Source organism: Ambystoma mexicanum, chromosome 6q, assembly GCF_040938575.1.
Source record: "Ambystoma mexicanum isolate Mex_15411 chromosome 6q, UKY_AmexF1_1, whole genome shotgun sequence".
NCBI lineage: Eukaryota > Metazoa > Chordata > Amphibia > Caudata > Ambystomatidae > Ambystoma > Ambystoma mexicanum.
The window spans coordinates 1615066392-1615093450 of NC_090937.1; the positions used below are offsets into that span (position 1 = coordinate 1615066392).

Here is a 27059-nt window from a genome sequence, read left to right on the forward strand (position 1 = left end):
TATATAACTGGGACATCGTGGCATCACGCCTTGTGGGCTCAAAGGCGAGTTTTGGAGCCTGCGACTTTCAACAAGGCAGAGAATGCCTTTATAAAGCCCAGAGGCCCGGCATGTGCATACGCGAGGAAAGCATTGTCAGGAGGAAAGAAGGAACAAGGTATCTGGTGGTGGCATGATCACCCCAACGAGGGATCGAGAAGCCGGCGACCGAGAAGAGCACGAAAGCGTACTCGAGCGAGGTCTGTGCCCCCCGACCTTTCCCTGCATACAGAGACATTATTACAGCTGAAATTGCATCCCGCGCCCGTTCCACTCTGTTTTACTCCCCCTGGCCGCATTGCAACCATTAATACAGAATTTTGGAAAAAACGTGGTTTTTATGCCACTTTTGTTAAAAACGAGTGTTCGCCGCCATTGATTGCCACGAGGACTCCCCACACTTCATCATGGCCACCCCTGCCTCCTGCACCCTCCCCACTTGTGCCATTGAGCCAGGAAGCTCCAGGATTGGCTGTAGTCTCAACAACTAGCCAATCCACACCGCCGGCAGGCGAGCGCCAGCCCACGAACTAAGGCACAGGAACCAAGGCACCTGACTGAGCCTTCTGCCTTCCAGTCCCCTTTGCATCAGAGCGCGAGCTCTACCTGCTCTCCCAGCTGCAGGAGCAGCCATATCAGCACCTTCACCCCTGCCGGGTGTTAAGGTAAGGCCTGGGGCATTTTACGGAGCCCAAGGCATTATTACGGCTGAAATTGCATCCCGCGCCCATTCCACTTTGTTTTACTCCCCCAGGCCGCATTGCAACCATTAATAAAGAATTTTGCAAAAAACGTGGTTTTTATGCCACTTTTGTTAAAAACGAGTGTTCGCCACCATTGATTGCCACGAGGACTCCCCACACTTCATCATGGCGGCCCTGCCTCCTGCACCCTCCCCACTTGTGCCATTGAGCCAGGAAGCTCCAGGATTGGCTGCTAGTCTCAACAACCAGCCAATCCACACCGCCGGCAGGCGAGCGCCGGCCCACGAACTAAGGCACAGGAACCAAGGCACCTGACTGAGCTGACCGAGCGTGCCGTGCTGCGGGCAGCTCAGGGTCCTAGCGCTTCCTCTGCCCATTGCCTTATCCTCTCCAGGACTGCCAACCACCACGGAGAGACGCACTACGGACTATATTACATGTTACACATCCACGGTATGTCACCATCTGCATCCTGACCTGGATCGTGCCTCACAACGTTTAAGTATAGCATATCTCGTGTACTGCCTTCCCTCCTTCCTGCATCCCACGCGTGTCCCACTCTTTACACGGAGGTGTGGCAAATAACCATTAAGTCATGTACACCATGGTACTAAACGTAATTTTGTGTTGCTCAGCACTATATGGCACTACTAAACATTGCACTGTTTTGTTTTCTCTTAATGCTACTGCTAAAACCATCCACTCACCAATGCACAGTAGCACCTAACCTGCCGGTATTCTCGTATATAGCCCTTCTACTGTAGATATCCGCGGCACTTAGGGGCACAGCAGCATTTAGTCTGCCCTGATATGCCAGTTAGCCTGCTATTGCCTGATTGCATTTTGCATTTAGTTTGCCCTGATATGCCAATTAGCCTACTATTGCCTGATGCGTCCTACTAGCCCTGTTACTGCCATTTCGAGCACATAGGTGCACAGTTGCATTTTGCATTTAGTTTGCCCTGATATGCCTAGTTAGCCTGCTATTGCCTAATTGCATTTTGCATTTAGTTTGCCCTGATATGCCAGTTAGCCTGCTATTGCCTGATTGCATTTTGCATTTAGTTTGCCCTGATATGCCAGTTAGCCTGATATTGCCTGATGTGTCCCACTAGCCCTGTTACTGCCATTTCGAGCACACAGGTGCACAGTTGCATTTTGCATTTAGTTTGCCCTGATATGCCTAGTTAACCTGCTACTGCCTTGATGTGCCCTGTTAGCCCTGTTACTTTGTGCACCTATGTGCTAGAAGTGGCAGTAATCTGCATTCTGACTGCCTTGGTGTGTTCAGCTAGCCTTGTTATTACCATCTCTAGTCTACAGAAGCTTGTCGCATCTAGATTACTTGAAAATATCGCTACTCATCCCTGGCCCTGTCCTTACACCGCAGCTCATAATTACTATAGCTCCCCCAGCTCAGTGGTATGCGTTAAGCAAACACTTGGCCCACAATTGTAACCCAGACTTCCCATTTATGTAGCAGGTGAACCCCTGGCTACAGCTAGCCACCCGCATTCTATATTGCAACACCCTAGCCAGACACTCTAGCGAAGTAAGGGAGTAACTTCTCCCACTACCATGTGCAGAAACCTGACCTCCTTGACCCTCCTAACCACAATCATGGCCTTTGCTACCTACAGCACTAGCCCCCTCACAGACAGAAACCGGAGACTTAGGGCAAGACTACCTTGCATATATGAACCTAATAGAAACAGCGTTAACAATACCGTTAGATCCCTAACCATACAGACGCATTTGGAAAAGCAAACTCAAGCCACGAAACCTTCAAATCTGGCCACAAACCCCACTCACCTTCACAAAAAGAAACACCTGAGTCGAAACAAGCACACAGATAAAGCTGCTAGCCTTCCCTTTCCTAAGAATACTTTATCACTTACTGGATCCCTTATCAACGCCAGATCCAGGGTAGCCCATGCAACTGAAATTGCTGACATACTAAATAATAGCAGCATCGACCTCCTTGCCGTAACAGAAACTTGGCTCCACGAGGCAGCAGGATCCTCCCTGATGCTAGCCGTACCTGACAATTACCAGATCCACAGAGTAGATAGACCTAATTCTAAAGGTGGTGGACTAGCCATCATCGCTAAAACCAGTCTGCCTATCAGACTCACCACCTCACCTCCCTGCGCTTCCTGCGAAGTACTCTCAGCAAAATTACAACTCTCTAACAACCGTATGTTAACTATTCTCTTGATCTATATGCCCCCAGGTCCCTTGGGAACATTCAAAGATGACCTTACCACCCTTATAGCCAACAATACCCAAAACCACTCGCAAACGCTGTTGCTGGGCGATTTTAACATTGGCTTTAACGAGCCAGATAACAAAAATGCCCTCTCTATAACAGCTATCCTAACTGACCACAGGCTTACCCAAAAAGTCCTCACCCCCACACACGTTAAAGGTAGAACCCTTGACTGGGTATCTGAACTTAACTGCAACATAGTCATCACTGACATCATCCCTCAACCATGGACCGACCACTATCTAATAACCTTCAGTGCCACACTTGACCTCCTCAGCCCTAAAATTATCAAAATTATACCACCACTCCCTACCAGAAGTAAAAAAGACATTACTACAGAAAAACTCACCCCCCTCCTCTTGCCCACTATCAATGGCCTGGAGAACAATACTGACCCAGACACCCTAGTAGACACCTTTAATAAAGCTATGTCTCATGCACTAGATACCATTGCACCACCTAAACTACGCAAAGCCAAACAAGAAGCCCACCTCAATGCCTTGTTCACACCCCAACTTAAGGACCTTAGAAAGCAGAAACGAAAACTCCAAACTATCTGGCGTAATTCACCCACTGACAACAATAAAGATAACTTAACCCAATTTGCTAACTACTACAAGTTAGAAATTATCAATACAAAAAAAACCTATTCAATGACAGAATTAGTAATGCCAAATCTAATACCAAGGAACTTTTTGCCATCCTCTGGGAAATGGAATCCCCCATCCAACCAACTGACACGGTCCCCAAGGACAAGACATGGTGCACTAATATACAGAACGCCCTATCGAATAAAATCTCCACCCTCCAACTCAAAATAACCAATAAAAAGGACACCCTCGCTCCCTCTGATCAACAAGTACCTTTACTGACTGAACCTAATACTATCTCCCCCTTTAGCTTCAAACCGATCTCCATCATCAACACTGAAAAGGTTATCCTCTCACTGAAGCCCTCCCACTGTAAGGGTGACAGTTGCCCAGCTCAAATAATAAAGGACGCAGCTAGAGATCTAGACCCGTTTATCTCGAAGCTCATTAACTCCTCTTTCAAATCTAACACAGTGCCAGCCAACCTTAAAGAATCCTGGGTCCTCCCCCTTCTTAAAAAACAAACTCTTGATCCATCCATCCCAACCAATTATAGGCCTATCACCACTGTACCCTTCCTACTCCAAATTCAAGATTACTTAGAAGCTAACCATCTACTAGGCTTGCGCCAATCGGGCTTCCGCCCTCTCCATGGCACTGAGACAGCCTTGATAGATCTTAAAACCAAAATTGAGGAATTCAAGGATAGTGGGAAAACAGCACTGCTACTCCTACTGGACTTATCAGCAGCTTTTGATTTGGTGGATCACGCAGTTTTATGCACCCACCTCAAGCTTGCGGCCAACCTCACAGGGGAAGCTTTAGCATGGGTCCAATCTTTTCTAGCCAACCGGACCATTAGAGTCTTCCACCTCTACCTGTCCTGATCCCATCCAAATTACATGTGGAGTCCCACAGGGATCCTGTGTCTCTCCCACTATGTACAACATCTTCACCAAGCCATTGTTCGACAAGTTGGACAGATTGGGTGTCACCTACACAAATTATGCAGCTGACACCCAGATCCTCATACCTCTTTCGGGCAACTATGTAACGGACCTGGCTTTGGTGAACAAAATATACATCCTCATTCAGGCATGGATGGCCACCCAAGGCCTCTGCCTGAACGACGATAAAACTGAAATCCTGCTCCTTGGCTCAGACCATAACCTAACTAAACTCACCCCGGACTATGCCTCATTTAACATTGACAACAACACCATTAAGGTTATGCGAGAGGTTAAAACTCTAGGTTTTTACCTCGACTCAGCTCTCTCCCTTAAAAAGCAAGTGAACTCCCTCGCCTCTACAACCACTTACACGTGTAAACTCATCCGTGCTGCCAGACCATTCCTGTCCAGTGCCAGCTGCCTCACCTTGGCTAATGCTCTTATGTACATACTGGACTATTGCAACGCGCTATACTCGGGTGCAAATAAGTCGGTCACTGACAAACTCCAGAGATTACAAAATAATGTCTTAAGAGCAGCTTTGAATATCCCACGTAGAGAGCATATCTCCAAATACCGGACTGAGGCCCACTGGCTGAAAATAAAGGGAAGAATCCTCCTTAAAACTATTTCTCTCACGTCCAAATGCCTCAACAATCAAGCACCCCCCTACCTAGCTGAAAGAATCAACTGGAGACCCACAAACCGACTGACGAAATCTGCTAACACCTTCTTACTTGAAGTCCCGAGATTCAAACTTACCACGGCGGGTGGATCTAGCTTCCCTGGTAGAGCTGCACAATCATGGAACACACTCCCTCCTGACCTCAGACGCCCATTACCCTACACTAGATTTAGATGTAACGCTCTCAAATGGTTGCATGACAATGATATGTAATACTCATCCTTACCTAGCTGATCTTGCTATACATATGTCAAGACGTTACTCCTCTAATGCTCACTAGTTATGATCCCATATGTACTGTATCTCTGATTTCCTCTGCTGTAACCTTCTCTGTCCTTGTAACAGCCTGTGTCAGGCTATGCAACTAAGTTTCGAGTATACTTGTATTGTTGCGCCCAGCTGCCCATGGGCTTGGAGCGCATTACCAAATAAATAAACAAACAGAGAGATATCCAGGGAAACTGGAGAAGCAGGAGGCCACAGGGTCCCCATAATCGATCTGAAGAAACTTGTCCCAGTTCTAAGGACAAGAAAGTAAGGGTAAGACCGTAATTGGAATTGTAAAAAGTAGAGCAAACCAGTAACAAATAACCTGGTTGGGGTAGAGGGTTAATATAAGAGAAACTTGTCCCAGTCCAGTGGACGAGATATTAAGGGAAACCAGTTAACAAGAGAAGTGAAAAGAACACAACAAAAGGGGTTTACCCAACTGAGGTGGGGGGAACACGCAGAGACTGGAAACCAATCCCCTCATAGGAAGAGGAGAACCCCTATGAACAGGACAAGAGGAAAGAATCTAAGAGCGCATTCATTGCAAGGAAGCCTGAAAAAGATTCAAGATAAACCCCAACTCAGGAAAGCCTGAAATTAAAGAATAGGAAGTGCTTACCAGGGAAGACAAGAGTATGAGGAACCAACTGCCAGAGAAAACATTCCAAATATAGGACCACGGAAAGCACAAAATTGACACCTCCTTCCGACCCACCACAGTTCTCAATTTGGTGTCGGCCCTGAAGGCTGCTATTGCCTTTTCCTTGGGCTGGACATAATTAAACATTACCAGAATATCGCTTGGTGGAGCCTTGGGACACCTTTTAAGTCTTCCCAATCTCTGAACTTCTTCCACTCTGTGAGCCTATTCAATGCATCCTGTTGGGATTTTTGTAATCAAGGAAAAAGGGTTCTGCTTATGGTCCATTCTAAAATGGATTTTGAGAATAGGCCCCAGAGGCCACTCTATTCTGATGAACGAGGACAAACGCTAATGTCTAGCCACATTTTTTTCTGGGTCGTGTGACTGAACAGCACGCTTAGACTTGAGAGCATGAGAGTGGGGAAGGAACACATTCAGAAACTCTTAGCAATGAAATTTCATAGGCAAGTAACACTAAAGCAGTCACAACTATATTATATACGCAATTACCTTGGTGTGCTGTGCTAAGAGAAGTAGCACTTCACTTTTAAAATACAGTATACAGTATTCTGAAAACTATTTCTAAGTGTAGAAAAACAAGTGAAGGAAGAAGTAGAACCAGGTATGTAATGAAAAAATCGAGAATGACTAGACTGGAAATAAGAGTTGGAAAACACAAAACAAAACCATAGAAATGCGGTATAAGAAGTCTTTCCCAAGCTAGATATGCAGAGACCTGGCGCCCTTAGTGTCACAGGTCTCAATCCAATGAAACTCACTTCAGGAGGCTGGGAGTCTCTTTAAGGGGTTAAATAGGTTTTGGATTGAGCAAACAAGTCGTTTGTAAGTGTACCAAAGTACCAGAACAGTGGTACCAACTCTCTCCTTCAGAAAACCATGTCTTTCATCCTGTAAATTACTTCAGATCTGCTGTTCAACCCTTGTTCCTCCCCCACCTAGATGGTGGCAATGCCCCTTTGGGAGGCAACTACTTTGGCACCCCTGAGATGTGTCCTGCATGCTGCTGCACTTCTCATCAAAGGACTCCACAAATGTTACCTCATAACCGTCCCTCGTCAACTGCATTAGCATCCACTGCAAGCATTTATCATCTTTAAAACCTGCTGCACCATCTACAAGGCTGTCACCTGGAAGTCGTATAGCCAACTCAGGAAGAAACTAAGCATCTCCTGAAGCCTACTATGCGTCAGAAGTAAGGACATTTGCAGACTTGAACTCTGCCAGTGCAGGAGGGAATGAACTAGAAGACCAGCTTTTCAGTCTACGCCCCAAGACTCTGGAACCCCCTCCAAGTCAAGAACAGGTTTGCCCTGCCACTTCTTCAGTTCAGAAAAGGGCTCAAGACCCCCCCTCTTCAAGGATTGACTCCTCCCTAAAACGTAGGTCCACACATCCTCCACTTCCCACCTGTCCTGAGTGGGTGATCTGCTCCCGACTGTTCCCTTGTCTGGTTGCTTGCAGATCCCTTGCTGCCAAATTGCCCACCCTCTCCCAACCCTGTTGCTCGCTCCCAATCTCTTGTGTTCTGCTTCCGCCACCAAGTTCTTCCCCGTATGAATGTAAAGCACTCCAGTCAGGGTCCAACAGGGAAGGTACTTCAAGAGACATGCGAGAGTGGTGGGCAAAGAAGGCCCAGAGAGTTCCAGCGCTATCTCCGTGAGTTCAAAAGAAGGCGTTCGGCAGCGGTCAACTGTTAGATTGTGAGTGCCTTGCCCTGCACCCAACAGAGAAAACTTGCTAGTCCAAGTGTAAACAGTCGAACTGCGCCACACCAAAAATTTCAAGAAGTACAGATGTACTTTGTTTTAATTCATGCACTGGACAGCCTGACACGTGTTTTGAGCGTAGCTCTTCTTCTGAGGCTGTTAGAATTAGTAAATTAGTATCATAATACATTTTTTCACATACACATGATGTTAACATTGCCATTCAAAATAGATGGGCCAAATTATGGGGCCATTCGAGGTTGCACCACATGTATATAATCAAACACAAATTGTAGATCATTGATGCCAACATTAAATAAGATATATAGCAATGCATATTAGCCTAAGAATACATATAACAAACAGTTTTATGTAAAAAAAGAGTTATTCATTTTACCGATTCAAGTAGTGGCATCAAGGCAGTCCAAAGATAAGAAGAAAGAAAGAATAACAAAAAACAACTATTAGCCATATTGGTAGATAAACAACCGCGGACAAAATCTGCGGCAGTTGGGAATTTGTCAAGATTGTAAATAGAGATGAAAAAAGAGGCATATTTACCAAGGAAACTTGTCCAATCTGATCCACTAAACAGTAAACAAAAACAGTAAACATCTGTACTTCTTGAACTTTATGGTGTGGCGCAGTTCGACTGTTTACAATTGGACTAGCAAGGTTTCTATGTTGGGTGCAGGGCAAGGCACTCACAATCTAACAGATGACCGCTGCCGAACGCCTTCTTTTGAACTCACGGCGATAGCGCTGGAACTCTTTACAATTGGTATGACATGTGCGAGTGGTCCACAGAGGGGGCAGATGTTTTGCACACGAGATGTGAGTGAGCATGGACAAGGCCCAGTTCTTTTCTTAACTTTGATTCCTTTAAGGGCCTGGTACATTCCCTTTCCAAGATGGTGTGCATGCTTCCCAAAATTGATTGGTAGAAAGCAGTGGTGAGCTAGTGTGGACTCCTGAGGAAAATTCTAAACTGCCTTTTATCCAGGACTTTGACTAGAGTGGTCACAGTTTCATTATGCTCCAAGAATGAAGACTTTGAGAGTGAGAAAAAGCCAAGCGAAGATTACAAGAACCAACCTGATGTATCCAAGCACCTGAAAGGGGATAAGTGAGACCTTAAATACTATTAGACAGGACTGGCCATCTCATAGCTTTATCTTCACACTGAATCTGTTGGTTGTCTTCATGACCATCAGTCTGGCTTCAGAGCTGCCAGAATCATGGAAACTGCTCTCCTGAACATCAGTGAAGACCTGCTCTCCAATATTGACTCCAACACCCCCTGTGTCCTCATCTTACTCGATCTATTTTCTGCCTTTGATACGGTCAAGAAAGCCATCCTGCTCAGCCGTCTCCATGACAACCTGGGTAACCCTGGTCAGGCCCCGGACTGGCTGACTTCTTTCATCTCTGATCGACCCTCCCAGGTCCAACTTGGGTCCTTCCTCTCCTCTATCTCTGTCTCTACCTGTGGTGTGGCCCAGGGGTCTAACCCATCTCCCTGGCTGTTCAACCAATACCTGGCACTTCTTGCCCACCACATTGCCGCCCTCTGCCCTAACCTTCAGTGCTATGCGGATGACACTCCGCTCATGTTCAGGCTACCTTCAGCCACCTCATATCCTTCTCTCATCATCTGTGTCTGTCTGTCTGATATCCAGGAGTGGTGTGCCGCCAATGTTCTCTGCTTTAATGCCAGCAAGACTGAGATTCTCCTCATTGGCACACCCGCTCTATCCTTCCCTGACGCTCGTTGGCTGGCCTCTCTTGGCCCTCTTCCTGTTCCCAACTGTAAGGCTAAAAACCTCGGGGTCATCCTCAATTCCACACTCTCCTTCTCCCCTCACATCTGTCGTCTCTAAGAAGTCACACTACCAGCTGCACCTCCTCAGAGGTATTCTTCCTTTCCTCTCCTTCGCCCAGAAGCTCATGGTATCCCAAGCTCTGGTTCTCTCTAGGCTGGACTACTGCAACAGCCTCTTTCGAAATCTGCCTGCCTCTACTCTCCGCCCTCTGCAACTCATCCAGAACAGGAGTATGAGACTTGCACTTGGCCTCAAGCCCAGGGACTGTATCTCTCCAAGACTGAATTCTCTGCACGGCTCCCAGTGGCTGCAAGAATTAAGTACAAAGCACGTGGGAGTGTAGTGAAAGTGAGGAGACTTTCAAATTAAGATGCTGCAGGAGCACGGAGAATAACTTCTGAATCTTAGCACAGTTAGCTGTGAGGGGTCAGAAATGAAAACTGGACACAAAGTTGTCATATTTTCAAAATCAGACGTTTTATTAAACAAAAGGGGTTGGGAAAATACATCCCTAGCCGTATAACTACCCTTCCTAGAAACTAAAGCTAAGGGTCTGTCAGTATGTCAATTGTTAAAGAAAGCTTGTTCTTGTGTCCAAAACATCCTACTCTGACCCTCTCACTAAAACACAGCAATAGAGGGTGCAAGGACATTTCTGTGTCTTGGTGTTGGAAAAAAGAGTTCAAATCCAAAAGCATAAAGGATGGATCCAACAAAAATGTTCTCCAGGGTAAAGATCCTGCGATCCAGAGGTTGTCCCTTTTCCACTGGATTCTTGGATATACTAGCAAAAATGTCTCTCTAGCTAATATTTCCATCGGGTCTTCACTGGACTCACAAAGCTCTTGTTTAAACCATAAGTTCTGTAATAGTGTTTCTGTAGTAGTTCTGATAATCTTTGCAGATCACCTGCTATATGCCCCTGTCAGGAATGTTCATACAAGTTCATCTGCCTGGTATATTCGCCTATCGCGACTTCTTTGTGTTTCACAATTCTTTAGTTATCACTCTTCTTTGATCATACCATGACATCATACACCGTGTGGTGCTTGGTAGATGGGTTTATGGCAGTGGTCTTCAAACTTTTTTGGCCCGAGCCCCCCTGAGCAACATTTGGGCAGGCCGGGCCCCCCAAAATACCAAATGGAAACTATGTACAAATGGCTGTGAACTATTGTGCGCTGTCAATGCACCCTACTCCCAGTATAGTCCCTGTTCTCCCCCACTTGCTCCGATCAGAGTTGCTGGGCTCCGTCACCCCACTCCTACCCAGTCCCTGGGTTCTCCCCACCCCATCACAGATCCTGGGCTCTCCCCATCCTGCTCCCACCATTATCCCAGTGCTCAAACCCATCCTACTCCCACCACAGTTCCTGGGCCCCCTCACCCCGTTCCCAGCACAGTCCGAGGGCCAATGGGAGCTGGCAAATTTTTTAAGTGGAGCGGCATACATATTTTAAAATGGGTTAAAATGTTGCATTTTAGAGCATACTTAAAAAAAGCTGCAAAAACCAAAACAGTTTGCAATTGCCACTGGGGGGCCAAGGGGGAAAGCATGGTATTTTTGACTGGACATCTATGACAGATATCCAGTAAAAAATGAAATTACCATCCCTGTCCCCTGGGCTCCACAGCGCCTCAGATAGAGAGCTGATTTTGGCAGGTGGGTAACAAAGCTTTGTTCTACAACCCCCCCTAACGCCTTATACCTCCAACTCGCCAAAATCGGCTCAACAGACCAAATACACACACACACACACACACACACACACCTACACACCAACACTATCATTCATACGAGCACCCATAACCATAACACTCACTCATAACAAAAGCTTAAACACATCTATACCCATATTTAAATAAAAAATAAATGAACATAAATGTACCTTTTGCAGGGGCCTGTGCATGGGTGCTGAAATGCCCCGCTCCAGGTTGCTCTGTCTGTAATGTGCGAGGAGGCGCAGGATCTCCCCCCTCACACATACAGACCTGCAGTGCCCCAGCCAGCCTTTTCAATGAGCTATGCAAGGCTGGCGAAACTAAACACCTCCAGCGTTGCATGGCTCAGTGAGCATGTGTGGCAGGGGAACTGAAATGTCGAAGGGAAACAGCGTTTCCCTTCGTCAGTTCAGCCAGTCCAGGAGCACTCCCTCAGCTGGAAAAAGCAGCTGAGGGAGTGCTCAGTGTTTCACTGTGCTGGCTCCTCGGCTCCTCCATAATGGGTGACGGGACCACTGGGTGGATGCCCCCTCGCCCATTATGGATGAGCCGCCAGGGTCGGACTGTCCCGTAGGGCAATAGCGTGATGCCCGTACCAAAAATGCTAGTGTAGGCCAATCAAAATGGGCCACTTTTTTGGCCAATGTGGGCCAGTTTGAGGAGTTACTTCACTATGCAGCTAGTAGTTTTGAGCATTATTGCTGAATAAACATTCTTTAAATATCACAATTTGTTTACATTTGAACAAAAAACACCCCCTTGGGTACTATTCAAACAGTCAGTGACTAAAGGACTGAATATCCATTTGCAACTGCCGGCCACTCTTTCATTGGTGCCTGACAGTTTTATGGTCCATTCTGTCATGACCAAAATTCAATTTGACGCAGGAGCTGCCGAACCCCACAGACCCACCAAAGTGTAGCGCTCTCAACTAACTGTATAACCAGCTGAGCTTGTGACACCCCAGGGGGGAAGAGGAAGTGAACAAAACAACAAACTCAGACACAGAATCTTCAACCTCCTTCTGGTATCGTCTCTGCATAGGCGAGAGATTCATACAGAATTTATTAAAATCTACATTCCCATTCCAACATAACATATCCCTCCAAACACTAAGGATAAGTTACCTGAGAACGCCTCTATAACTGCCTAGAGAATTGTATTCCTTGTATTCTTTTGGCTAGCTCATGGCACTTAAAATTCACAGTCTTTTCCTAGGATAGCTTGTGCACAACGTTTTTGAATCTATAGCCCAACACTTAGAATTAGTGTGTACCCTTTTATTCCCAATAGATAATTGTTCTGGTAGTAGACAAACACTAGGATTCTTTAACACAGTCTCTAAACAGAGTTCTTCAGCTTGAGAAAGTTGGATCCTGTTTACACTGAGTTGTATGTGTTCAATGAAACCTGTGGAAAATTATTCTTTTAAAACCCTGATCTGCCACTTAATTCTAGAAATGTCCTAATAGTTGCCCTAAAAAGAATTCAAACAAGCACTGGAAAAGTCTCCATTAAACTCTAAGGCATATTAACCTTGAATTCTCAGCTTGCTAACAGATATGGAAGGAGTTCATCTAATTTCAGCACACTATGGGTTAAGTGGGCACTGTTATATCCGCCCTACGTCCCGCTACGCGGTGACGTAGGGCCGTCAAATAAAAGCCCCGCCCCCGGCATCGGGAGGCAGTTCCGGGCGAAGCTACCGAAGCGTGTGGTGTGTGTTTGTTCGTGCTCCAGCTGGCGCGGCGCCACGGGACGTGCGGCCTACTGTGTCGGAGCCAGCCCCACGTGCGGGGCGCTCCGGGACATTGAAACATAACAATGGCGACGAGGAGGTGTTCGAGTCCTCACGCGCTCAGGAGAGCCTAGCACGCGGATGCCCCACGGACATCCCAAACAAATTTTTGGACACTCAGTGGGGGGCACAGCGACCACGTGACCCCTACCCCCCCAAAAAAAAAAAAAAATTTCTCGCCCTCTATCATCCGGATCGATATTTTTTTCTCCCTGGCGCACGTACCACAAGGCGCCCATCGGACGTTGTGAAAGTGCCTGAGGGCACATCTACCACCAGAGAACATTTCCCACAGCAAGGCACATGTAAGCCCATGAGGCAGGACAATATCTGGTCACGAAGACTGCACAAATAAAGCGTCAAAGGCACGTGACGCCATGGCGGCTGGGACATCAACCCCTGGGCCCTCCACGCCATACAGAATCGCGGCAAATCTGTCGATGGCGTCGCCACCACCCCGCACGCAGGGCAACTCGTCAACGCTGATACAACCCTTCGACCCGTTCACTGACCCCTCATCCAGTGGACCCAGATGGCAGTTATGGCTACAAAAATTCGAGATGGCTATGGAGTGCAAGGACATCACGTCATCCAGAAAAATGAAAGCTCATCTACATCTCAGCGTGGGCGACGAGGTATTGCGCATCTTCAACTCCCTGAACATTGATGATGGTCAAGACGCATACCTGAGCGCAAAGGACGCCTTAACGGCCCATTATCTCCCACAACTGAATCCAGACTATGAGACTTTTATCTTTTGCACGACCGTCCAGGCCATCGATGAAACGTTGGACGCCTACCACACGCGACTGAGGAAACTGGCCATGTCTTGTGAGTTCACGAACACTGAGAGGGAGATTAGGAGACAGATCATAAATGGCATCCATTCGGAGAAGCTGAGGCGGCTAGTACTCAGCAAAAAAAGGTATACCTCTACAACGCATCCTGGAACTGGGTCGACAGAGAGAGCTTGCCCACTACAGGGCCGCCAACATGGAAGCTACATTACAGAAACTACAGCCATCTCTCTCCACAGCAATGGTCGCCCAGATCTCCGACAGACAATTCACAAAAGTCGAGGCTGGCGGCAGCCACACTCAGAACAGGTGGCAACCTCGACTCCCTGGGCCCACGGAATGTGGGTGGTGTGGTGGCCAAAGACACGGTAGACGAAACTGTCCAGCACAGGGCACCACGTGCGGAGCTTGCGGCAGGAAGGACCACTACGCGAAAGTGTGCAGATCAGCGAACATGCCGTTACAGCCTCCGCAAGGATCTCAGGAAAAGGGGTCGTCGAAGAAAAAGAAGCAAGCCAGCACCAGGAGAGTCGCAGCAGTTAACTCCTCGACAGAAGAAGAAGGGGATGATCTCTCAGCCATACGGCAAACGGCAGGCAGAGAAAACGAGGAAAAGGGCCGGAAGGTATACCTAGTGTCAACACTAAACCAAGGTCCGGAACCACCGTCAAGAACTGTCAGGCGACGAAAATGAGTGGTCACCATCCAAGACCAGAACGTCCTGATGACCATCGACACGAGAGCCTCGGTGAACGTCATGCCATCCAGTGTCTTCCAAACCTTAAGCCCACCGCCTGAACTCAAAAATACAGACACCCGTCTGTTTGCATACGGCAGCCAGAGACCTTTGCCAGTCATTGGGAGGTTCCGCACAACCCTAGGACATGGCAAAAATAAGGTGTGGTCAAAGATATATGTCGTAAAGGCAGCAATCGAAAGCCTACTGAGCGGAGACGCAGCCGAAGACCTGGGGGTGGTCAAATTCATCTGCCAGGTTGACAGTGCAACCGAAGTTGAAGACATTCTCATGCAACACCCCAAGCTACAGAAGGGGATAGGCTATCTCAAGGGCAAGACTATCAAACTGCACATTGATCAATCTGTACAACCACGAGCGGTGAGACACCGGAGAACACCATTCCACATGAGGGAACAGGTGGAGAAAGAGCTGAAGGCACTACAAGCTGCCGGCATCATAGAAGAGGTCACGGGACCCACACCGTGGGTTTCCCTGATGGTGGTCACCAGGAAGCCCAAAGAACCCGGAAAATTCTGGATCTGCATTGACATGCGCCTGCCCAATGCGGCCATTAAAAGGGAACGACACATCACACCAACAATTGATGAAATCATCACCGATCTTACAGGGTCATGTGTGTTCTCGAAGGTGGACCTAAAGGCGGGGTACCACCAACTCAAGCTCCACAGAGACTCGCGCTATATCACAACATTCTCAACGCACCTGGGTTTGCGGAGGTATAAGCGCCTGAGTTTTGGCATCTCATCGGCCGCGGAGGTTTTTCAACAGGCCATCCAGGAAGTCATCAGAGGCATACCAGGGGTGTTGAATGTGAGCGATGACATCCTGATACACGCACCGGACACCAAGGAACACGTCAAGAGACTCAAGACCCTTTTGGGCAGGATGGAAGATGCCGGACTCACAATTCATCGAGAGAAGTGCGAGTTCCTGAAGTCGGAAATCACGTTTTTTGGATACAAATTTGACTGTACAGGTATCTCACCTGATCCCCAAAAGGTAGCGGACATCCAAGCTGCCAGTCCGCCGGTGAACCCCATCGAAGTACGCAGTTTCTTGGGCATGGCCACCTACTGTGGTAGGTTCATTCGAAACCTGGCCACCCTATCTGAACCATTACGCGAACTAACCAAGATCAGCACCAGGTGGGACTGGGGTCAGAAATGCCAGGAAGCTTTTGAGAGCATCAAAGAGTCCCTGTCGATTGAAACTAAGATGGCTTACTACGACACGGACCTACCGACAGAACTATTCGTGGATGTAAGCCCAGTAGGACTCGGAGCAATCCTGATGCAGGTCACAAAGGAGGGCGAAAAAAGACCCATTGCATACGCATCCAGGGCACTCACGGTAACGGAACAAAGATACTCCCACATAGAGAAGGAGGCCATTGCCGTGTTATGGGGGTGTCGACATTTCCACATATACCTGTATGGACGTAGATTCACTGCGATCACTGACCATAAACCCTTGCTACCCATTTTCATCGGGTCATCGGCGCACCCACCAGCTAGAATCACCAAGTGGCTGCTCCACCTCCAGCAATACAATTTCAAACTTGTTTATCAGCCGGGTAGTGACAACCCAGCGGACTTCCTCTCGAGGCACCCCCAGCCAGCCACTCAGCAGGAAGTCCTGGTCGCTGAAGAAACGGAGGAACACATATGCCAAGTGATTCGGGCCATGAGGCCCAAGGCTGTAAACATTGAGGACATTGCGATGGAAACGCAGAAAGATCCCTGCTGTGACTTGGTGAAAGATGCATCATGTCAGGAGATTGGAAGGAGTTCCTGACGCACATCCGCAACAGAACAGAGGAGGCAAAGGCATTCCTGTCCGGCATGTTCGCAGTCCGACAGGATCTCTCAATCACCGAAGGAGGACTGTTGCTAAGGGGAGATCGCATCCTCATACCCCCAAAACTGCAGGACAGGATAGTAGCCCTAGCACATGAAGGACACCAAGGACTTGCAAGAACAAAGGCCCGGGTCAGACACAGGGTATGGTTCCCTCACATCGATGATCGTGTCGAAGTCCTAGTAAGCACATGCTTGCCCTGCCAAATAACAGGGGCCCCACCAGAACCAGAACAAATCCTGTCGGCCGAGCGCAGCCGTGCACAGTGGGAAGCGATCAGCATTGATTTTTGCAAAATCAGAGAGGGCCTATATCTGCTGGTGGCAATCGATGATCATTCACGCTATCCAGAAGTCGAGATACTGGAATCCACAGCGGCGGAAGTGGTCATCCCGGCGATAGAAAAGATGCTTGCAACCCATGGCCTGCCCACAGCTATCAAGAGTGACAATGGACCCCCGTTCACAGGGGAAGAGTTCAGACAATATCTACAGGAACTGAACATAAAATATCACCATATAATGCCAAGGTGGCCCCAGGCCAATGGGGACGTCGAGCGTTTCATGAGGACCATCAACAAGGTGTTAAGAATATCAAGGGCAAATGCTAGCCCATGGAAAATTGACTTATACCGGTTCCTTCGGAACTATCGGGTCACCCCACACAGCACAACAGGCATACCGCCAGCTGACCTCATATTTGGAACAATCATCAGATCTTCGATTCCCCATCATCCAAACAGGACCCCTGACGAGGTCGACGATCCACGCATGGAAAGGAGGAGAAGAAGTGCGAATGCTCACATGAGCGACAAAAGAGGGGCAAGGCAGTCAGATCATCAAGTGGGTGACCAAGTCATCATGCTACGAAACCCCACAAAGTCCAAGCTGGACACCAGGTACGAGGAACTGCCATGGACGGTCAGCAACCGGCGGGGGACCATGATAACTGTGACACGGGGACGCCGGAAAGTGACAAGGAATGCCTCCTGGTTCAAGACTGTGCCATACAATCTATGGACGGATGGCGAGTGCCCCCAAGACGACAACAACCAACAACAGGACGTCGAGGAGCCTATGCAGGGCCCCGAGGAGGAAGCCGCAGCTGGCGATCAGCGAGCACGCCAGACATTGGGGACATGCACAGTGAAGGTGAGCAGATCCCTGAGCTGAGCAGGGACAGTCCCCAAGGGAAGCGGTATGGTCTGAGAACTGCCACGAGGCCGCCTGCGAGGCTAAATGACTATGTATGGTAATTGGTATACGGTTGCCAGGTATCCTGTACAAGGGGGAGCTGGTGCAGTGTGAAAAGGGGGCTGTGTTAGAAGTGTGAGTTTTTCTTGTTAAGTTGGTTATGTCTATGTTAAGCTTATTTAAAATAAAGGAGGAATGTTATATCCGCCCTACGTCCCGCTACGCGGTGACGTAGGGCCGTCAAATAAAAGGCCCGCCCCCGGCATCGGTAGGCAGTTCCGGGCGAAGCCAACGAAGCGTGTGGTGTGTGTTTGTTCGCGCTCCAGCTGGCGCTGCGCCACGGGCCCTGCGGCCTACTGTGTCGGAGCCAGCCCCACGTGCGGGGCGCTCCGGGACATTGAAACATAACAGGCACTAGTAGAAAATGTCCTCCCTTTACCGTGTAGACTTTAATTCAATTACATTGTCCGTTGAAGAAAAGAAAACTCCCTATAGGTGCTCACAGTAGCTGCTCAGAATGCACCTTTCAAAACTAGGAAATGATTTGTTACTGCTTTAAAAACGAAACAGCTTCAGACAGCAGTAACCCACTGTCGCTGCTCACACCGTGCTAAAGGAGTGGGTAAATACTGCAAACAATGTATGTCAGTTTCACTTGCAAGTGGCTGCGCAAACGGGTGCAAGAAAAAAGCACTACGCCAGAAAAAATACAAGCGCGCCTGCTTACCTTATTGAAGGAAGGAAGCCCGGAAGAAATGTCCAACCCTCACCTCCTATGTACGCAGCAGTCGAAACATCCGCGGCTCGATTCCTCACCTCCGCTGGATCTGGAAGAACGCACTGCGCAGCCGACTTCTCTCATGAAAATTCAGAACTTCTAATGAGGTAAGAAAAGTTACATGAGAGTATTCACACGATCCTCTCATAAACAACACACTCACACACGCATATCAAAAGATTAACCTCTCAAGGACAAGAACCAGGTTCTCAGTTACCAGCTTATCTCAAAACAAGAGGGGAAGTACTTACAAGTGTGGAAAAGCTGAGGTAGTTAATCATAAGAAAAGTACTTGGCTCAAGAATGAAAGTTCATGACACTCAATTGAATCTTCTTTCCCAAAAAGATGTCTACTTTTTCATAAGGCTGCTTCAAGGTTCTGAAGTCTTCACAAGAGGTCCTAGGCCGAAAACTCAGGGGAAAACAAGGGGAAAAGAAAAAACATAACCTGCACTTATGAAATGTATATGAAAGGCAGTTTAGAATGTTCAATCCAGTCCTTTGTTCTCACATCCACCAATCGCGACTCCTTTTCCTTTCCTCCATCTTGGCTTGGGCTCCCACCACCATTCTGAAGACGAAAGTTAAGGCCCAAACCAACTCCTGGAAAACTTCACTGATTAACAAATAAAAAATTATAAAAGCCCTATAAAGAGAAAGTGAAGCACTGAGCAGATAAATATGTATGAAAACATATTGGTAACCTTTCCTGGGGCCTGAATTTTACTGGTTATTTACCCAGGGACCTGACACAGTCCGGCCATGTGAGCAGCCCCTGCCCTTTCAACCAACCTAAAAAAGAGCTTTTTTTAAAAATGACATTTCACACAGGGCTCTCGCGCACCCCCCCTGGGATGCGGCCGCCCCCCATGAGGGGGCGCACCCCACAGTTTGAAGACCTCTCGTCTATGGTCATCTTTATTCACTCTTCCCACATCGGCCTCTCATGCATCTATACTTGATTGGGTTTTGCCTTCATACTTTGCCTTCTCTGCATTCACACATTCTCCTTATTGAGTGCTGAATTTGTGCTTTGCCTTGACTACATTTTAACAACCTTCTTGCATTATCTGCATCAGCAATATTGTAGCATTCAAAGACTTGTTGGTGCGCTTGTTGGAACGCCCTGTGGTCCCCAGCTGCTTTGGGAAGACTTACTGGTTCTTTCCAGGGTCTCTGATGTTGCTTGTGCATCTGTGGTGTGATTCATTCACCTGCTTTCCCTTGATGCTCGGACGTCATACTTGTGGTTCTCTGCATTTGGCCAGCTCTCCGTGTGGCTCGCATTCCTGAACCCCAGTATGGTCAGCAACGTCTCTTCTTGCATTTCTCGACTTCACCTGGCAGTTGCACGCTTTAAACATCCTGTGCACTGAAAGTTTGGTGAAACTAGTCAGCATATTGAACTTCGAGCACATGTCGCTTTGTACAAACTCCCTTGTTGTCCTCGTTTCAGTGCCTCGGTGGTTATCGAAGTTGGCGTCCATAGCTGTCTTTGGACTTTTAACTCCTAGATGGTGTCATTTATGGATCTCGCATGAAGGCATATTAGAAAAAAAAAAGTTCTGTGTGAGTTGTGGGTGTTTGGGCCAAAGGTGGTGGCCTGTCCTGAACAGTGTAAGGAAAAGGTTTATTGACTTCCTCTACATGGGGGAACTGTTAGTTTACAAAATGCCATTACGGTTTTGGTTGTTAGAGGGTCTTCCTCATGGGGTGGGTGGGATATTGTGCATCATCCAACAAAGTCATGACATCTCCCCGTTAGTTGTCTCCTCCCATGTGATCCTCCCTCATAAAGCCGTCGAAACCCCCCCCACCCCACAGCGTCAGTATCGGGTAGATGTCCCCTTGCCACTGTTAGGCACAGTTTGTATGCAGTACCCTTTGGGACCACTACACACAACTATGGCTACAGGTGTAAGCAAAACTAACCTTTGGTATAAGTGCGTACTACAGTTTTTGGTAGCAAAGCTGAGCAGCCAGGCTCATCTCAAGAGGGAATATGAGCTGTAATGTTACATAGAAGTGTACAATCACAGGTAATCAAATAAACTATTACACTCAAGTTTTCTTTGTTAAACACTTATTCGACAGTTATAAAAACATTCACTAGAAGGATGCAGTTACATATCACACAAATATACTTCAGTACTATATTTGTTAAGTTTCTTAGGCATTCAAACTACTTTGAAGGAGGAGCAAAATGGAATTCAGAATACTTTGAAGGAAGAGCAAAAAGGAATAGGTTCAGAACATAAAAGGATTACAATTTCTTAGACAGTGCAGATACTTTGAGTTCACCAGAAGAGTCAATTCAATAGGCTAGGCCAAAGTCAATGGGCTAAAGTCTTGGATAGGAAAAAACGGTTCTGGTAATTAAACAGTAAAGTCTCTGTCAAAGTTCTGATAGGTGGGTTGTAAAGCGAAGAATTATATGATGGGTTACAAGCTGATTAGGCCTGCTGGTTGCAAAAGTTTCAAGCACTTTCACTTCGAGAGGTAAGTACTCTGTCTCGTTTCACAGTATCTTACAAATGAAGAAAAAGATGCAGCTGAAGACTTCTGTTCCTGGCATTTCCTGCAGATCTCGCTGTTCCTGAGCCTCACTCGTGGGGACAAGAGGGAGGACGTCTGAGGACTCCTGCACTGGGACGGGTCAAAGCTGGCACTTGGCAAATCTTCAATTCTGGTAGCTGTAGTAAAGCACACAAGCTGGTGTCCCTCTCCCTGGATATTCGGCTTCCTGCGGCACTCTGAGGAAAATACAACCAGCTCTGAGAATGGTATCCAGGTGGATTAGTATCGAGTTGATTGGTCCCACCAACTCAAAGGGAGAAGTCGTCCTTGCAGGGCTTTTCTGTCGAGATGAACTTAGTGATTCGGACCTCCAGCAGGGGGATTCACCGGACAAACCAACAATACAGGAGTTGCAGCAGCCCTCTTCAAGCTCGTATTTGGTTCTTTCGTTCCAGTGGTCGACTCTGCCTTACAAGCCAAGAGACTCTCCTTTTATTCAGTACTCTCCCATTCATTCCAGCCTAGCTGCCACTCACCCAGCAGTGTGGCTGTCCTTGCCGGACAGTCAGCCAGCCAATCATACCAGAGTGCATTTGGGTCTCCTAGGAGTCTAAGCACAGGGAGTTTTGGGCACCTCCCTCACTTCCTGCCCACCCCAGACACTCGGGCGCCAGCGGCAGTCTTCAGTCCTGAAGTCTGCCCAAGGCGAATGAACAAAGGAACCAAACCTGGTTTGGGGCGCAGAGCAAAACTCTAGAAGGACCTTACCACAAAGAAATGGCAAATAAGATCGGGACCTGTTTAAACAAAGGGGGCTCAGACGCCATCTTGAAAAAAATAGCTCCCACGATTTAACGCTACTGGTGTTCGCGGTAGGGAAAAATCAGGGTAGTTCGCTGATGAACCATTTCCACCAGCCATTTAGAGTGGAAAGGGTAGCATTTGACTGCTACATGAGTATCAAGACACAGGGGATGCTAAGTAACCCCTCCAGCACTCTATAGTAAGATGGGGTTTGCTTGGTCTAGGAATTTAAGAAGACTAGTAAAGTCAATTTCATTTTACTTTCTCTGGGAAACAGTAGTTTATCCCAGAGAAGGTATTTCAACTTTGGGAAAACCTGAAAATGTTTCCCTGTGCCACTGCACTGAGGGTGCTGTGTGACGCACGTGAAAAGATGCCTATGGAGTTGTCTAAAACTCCATAACCAAAGAAAACACAAGAGTAAAAGAGATTTCAAAACACATAAGAGAGTGGGAAAAAGATTCACACTCTCTCAGGTAAAATAATCTAGTCCTCAAAATCCGGCAGAGTTGCTGGGGGTCTCTAAGGTGAAGGGAATTGGACCATTTTTGAGAATTCTCCCTAACAGCCACATGGGAGGAGATTCCTGCTAAGGAATCCGTGATCACTCCATTGGATTCATCATATAGCACTGAATAGACTGTGATGGAATAAACAAAGTAGAAGTGGAAAACGCACACTCCGAATTTGTAAATATTGTATTTCCTGCATGGAAGTTTAGTTCATGCATTTATTCATGAATAGAGTCATTCAAGTCAATAAAAGAAAGAAAAGACATTTTATGCCGAACCGAGCAGATAAAAGCTGCCTTGCACTTAGTGGAGGCAACAAGTTAAAGGGGAATGAAGTTAGAGCAAAGAAAATTCTAGAACTGAGAGCCGATGAGGAAAGGCCTGTGCCACTATGTTTTCCTTCCTGTACTTGTAGAGGCGGAAACTAGAGCAGAATGCTGGCGAAGAGCAGCAAACAGTGGTCTGGCATTTGTTTTTTATTCCCTTTCACTTGCCCAGCCCCCCTCCTCACTTTCCCCCAGGAAGTGTTTAGTTTGTTGTCCAACATGGCAAAAGCCTCTCTGTGGAGGTTGTCGCTTAGTGGCAAAGTCTAATGGTGAGGGACCCGCAGCTTCACAGTGGTAGAGTTCGAAGCAAGCAGTTCAAAGTTGCCAGAATTGATAGTGGGCGGTTCAGATTGCTTGAGTTCTAAGTGGCAAATCTAAGGGTGGAAAACTCAAGGTGGCATGCTCTAAAAAGTGTCATAATCGCACAGTCGTCAAGGGCAGGGTGGCAGGGCCCCACTGTGGTAGAATTAAGTGGCAAACCTCACACCTGCAGAATTGAAGAGACAGAGCTCACATTGGCAACATTCAAAGTGAGAAGGAAGGAAGAGGATCACAGGAGCAGAATTTAAAGGAGACAAGGGGCAACACAGGCAAAATCCAATGTGAGAAATTCAAAGTGGGAAGGTCCCCCAGTGATAATATCAATGTTCACATCTGACAAAGTTCAAACTAACAGAATTCCAAGTCGCAGAATTCAAAGTTAAGAAAGTTCCACAGTGGCAGGAGTAATACATTGAAGCTTACAGCAGCAAAGTTAAGTGTGGCAGAAGGTTAAGAAAGTTCCACAGTGGCAGGAGTAATACATTGAAGCTCACAGCAGCAAAGTTAAGTGTGGCAGAAGGTTAAGAAAGTTCCACAGTGGCAGGAGTAATACATTGGAGCTCACAGCAGCAAAGTTAAGTGTGGCAGAAGGTTAAGAAAGTTCCACAGTGGCAGGAGTAATACATTGGAGCTCACAGCAGCAAAGTTAAGTGTGGCAGAAGGTTAAGAAAGTTCCACAGTGGCAGGAGTAATACATTGGAGCTCACAGCAGCAAAGTTAAGTGTGGCAGAAGGTTAAGAAAGTCCCACAGTGGCAGGAGTAATACATTGGAGCTCACAGCAGCAAAGTTAAGTGTGGCAGAAGGTTAAGAAAGTTCCACAGTGGCAGGAGTAATACATTGGAGCTCACAGCAGCAAAGTTAAGTGTGGCAGAAGGTTAAGAAAGTCCCACAGTGGCAGGAGTAATACATTGAAGCTTACAGCAGCAAAGTTAAGTGTGGCAGAAGGTTAAGAAAGTCCCACAGTGGCAGGAGTAATACATTGAAGCTTACAGCAGCAAAGTTAAGTGTGGCAGAAGGTTAAGAAAGTCCCACAGTGGCAGGAGTAATACATTGGAGCTCACAGCAGCAAAGTTAAGTGTGGCAGAAGGTTAAGAAAGTCCCACAGTGGCAGGAGTAATACATTGGAGCTCACAGCAGCAAAGTTAAGTGTGGCAGAAGGTTAAGAAAATTCCACAGTGGCAGGAGTAATACATTGGAGCTCACAGCAGCAAAGTTAAGTGTGGCAGAAGGTTAAGAAAGTTCCACAGTGGCAGGAGTAATACATTGGAGCTCACAGCAGCAAAGTTAAGTGTGGCAGAAGGTTAAGAAAGTTCCACAGTGGCAGGAGTAATACATTGGAGCTCACAGCAGCAAAGTTAAGTGTGGCAGAAGGTTAAGAAAGTTCCACAGTGGCAGGAGTAATACATTGGAGCTCACAGCAGCAAAGTTAAGTGTGGCAGAAGGTTAAGAAAGTTCCACAGTGGCAGGAGTAATACATTTGAGCTCACAGCAGCAAAGTTAAGTGTGGCAGAAGGTTAAGAAAGTTCCACAGTGGCAGGAGTAATACATTGGAGCTTACAGCAGCTAAATTTAAGGTTAAAAAAAAAAACTCCCAGCAGCAAAGCTCAAAATGACATCCGCACAGTGGCAACATTAGCAGTGACAAGTCTGAAGGGGGGCTGGGGGAGTGGGGGCTATGTCTCAGTGGTGAAGATAGAAAGTGGCAAGAAACGTCATTGCCCCTTTTTTCTTTTCACTGATCACCAGGGCTGATGGTGGTCGGAAGGCTACAATGCAGGGCCGGGTGCCAGGCAAACAGGGAATTGCCTTTCTACACTGCCCTTTGCCTGGCTTCCCGGGAAAGGCTGCTTTAGGCTGCCTTAGGCTAACTGTAGAAATAGGACGGGATGAGGGACCAGGTGACTTCCTGGGCCTATCGGATGCGTGGATGTCTTAAAGAGATTTTGGGATGGCGAGTTAAAAATTGTTCCTAGAAAAAACCTAATGCGATGCCATTTGATTAACTAATGAATTATATACTGAATTGTGCGAGTACTCATGATATCAGTCACTAACTTGATATTTTCATACATATGTGCATCTATACGTCAATGCACCACTGCTTTCCAGCTGGCTTTACCCTAGAAATCCCTGGTATACATAATGTTTCATCTGCCCTCCATGGCGATCCAGCTTGCTTCGTGCTTTAATAATCCCTCATATACATACAGCGTTCCGTAAGTGGGTCACGGCTTTCCAGCTTGCTTCATGCCCAATAAATCCCTTACACACAGTACAGCATTACATAGTTGAATTTTCATCCTTTGAGCACCAGTCTTCATTTAAGAACTTTCATTTTGTGTAGATTTGACAGTTGCTGGAGCTTGGAAAGGCGCAAAAAGAAATTGGTCTGAGATGTATGTAACATTGAAAAAGAAACAATTCGGCACATTTTGCTAAACAGCAGAACCTTGTTAATTAAGAAAGGGAATGGTCTTCCACACCTGGGGTATGATGTTTATAGTTCAAATAATGCTGTGGGCTATACTCTGCATGGCAACATTCTGCAGATCTTTAGAATGAAATGTGATTTGTAGTTTTGGATAATCTTCATTGTGTTGTAAGTCTGTACAAGCCAACATTATAAATGTATTTTCTTTAGATTTGATTTTGTTATATTTGTATTTTAGTCAGTGATTGAGGTCTACTGATGGTTTTAGGTCTACATTGCTAAGGTTAAGAAAACATAATTTTTATTACATGTGTTGTAAGTGTTCAAACGGTTTGCTGTTGCTTTCACAGGTACCTGCTTCCGCTTGTACACAGAAAAGTTCTATGAAACGTGTATGCCAGACTTCCCTCCTCCGCAGGTGATTGAAGCAAACCTCAGCCACCTGGTGCTGCTGCTGAAGAGGCTGGATATCGCTGATATGGGGCAATGTGACTTCCTCGACCGGCCAGGTATGACGTTACTGGATCCAATGGAAGAAACATGCTGTCGGGTTACTGGAAGGGCTTACTTTCCTTCATGTTATTTCGTCTCATTTATTGTCAGATTTTACATATGCCTTCCCTTTTATTTTCCTAAAGGCCATCTACACCTACATGCTGTCTCTCTGTTTTCATTGTTTTGTGATGCTCATCTCTATGCTCCATCCAGTACTACTGTAAGGTTCCAGCTTACCTGGCCTGCAGAGATTGAAGATACATCCACTAACCCCCGCTGCACTGCACAGACTGAGGGTTTCCTCAAAATCTACTTCAGACTGGATAGCCCCAGGGGGCAAAGAGGAAGTGGACTAAATAACAAAATTCCAGACTTCAGCTCTACTCTCGGTCTCAGCTTGCTTTATTCCTCCTCAGGATATCTGCTGATCTCTTTTTCTGATTTTCTTTTGACTTCTCTAGATTTCCATCCTAGAAGGGAATACTTTTTTTCTGCAGTCTTCTGTCGTTGAACTGTCTTGTTCATACAGCCCCACTCCTCAATTACTCTGACTTCTTGTTTTACTTGTTTGTCAAAGATATTGCAGACTGTTCCTCACTGCTTTCTTTTGGTAGTTATAGCTTAACTAATTAAGTGTTGCAGTCTTTTTCAAACAGTTTCCTGCTCTCCACTCTTTACAATTTCTATTATTGCTAGCCTTTGGTAGCTGTTACTGAACTAAATTGGCCTTGTAGTCTTTACAAACTATTTCCTGCTTTACAATATTTACATTTTCTGTTGCTGCCTCGCGTCCTCCTGAAACGGATGCCACACATCCATGCTCTGCTTTACACATGTACAGCGCTCTGAATACCATGAGCCGGATTACTTCTCACTGTTCCTTGCCATTGCTGCGACACTCACTTCTGCCTGCCCTCCGGGTTGCCATGATGAGCTCCCAGATTGCGGCATTGTTGTGATGCGCATATAAACAAGACAACGTCACACACAGAGCACGCCGCAAGGTCCTTTACTTGCGCTGGCTCAAAGCAGTCTTTCACCTCTGCC

The 27059-nt window shown here is 46.9% G+C and overlaps 1 protein-coding gene across 2 annotated transcripts in view; it reads left to right on the top strand.

Moving 5' to 3' along the window:
- The window catches only part of DQX1 (DEAQ-box RNA dependent ATPase 1), a 512398-nt gene that overhangs the window by 344665 nt on the left and 140674 nt on the right, over positions 1-27059 (top strand). For both annotated transcript variants that reach the window (XM_069632365.1, XM_069632366.1), the window contains exon 7: positions 25868-26026. In XM_069632365.1, the coding sequence (XP_069488466.1) occupies positions 25868-26026 (159 nt within the window). The remainder of the gene's footprint in view (positions 1-25867; positions 26027-27059) is intronic.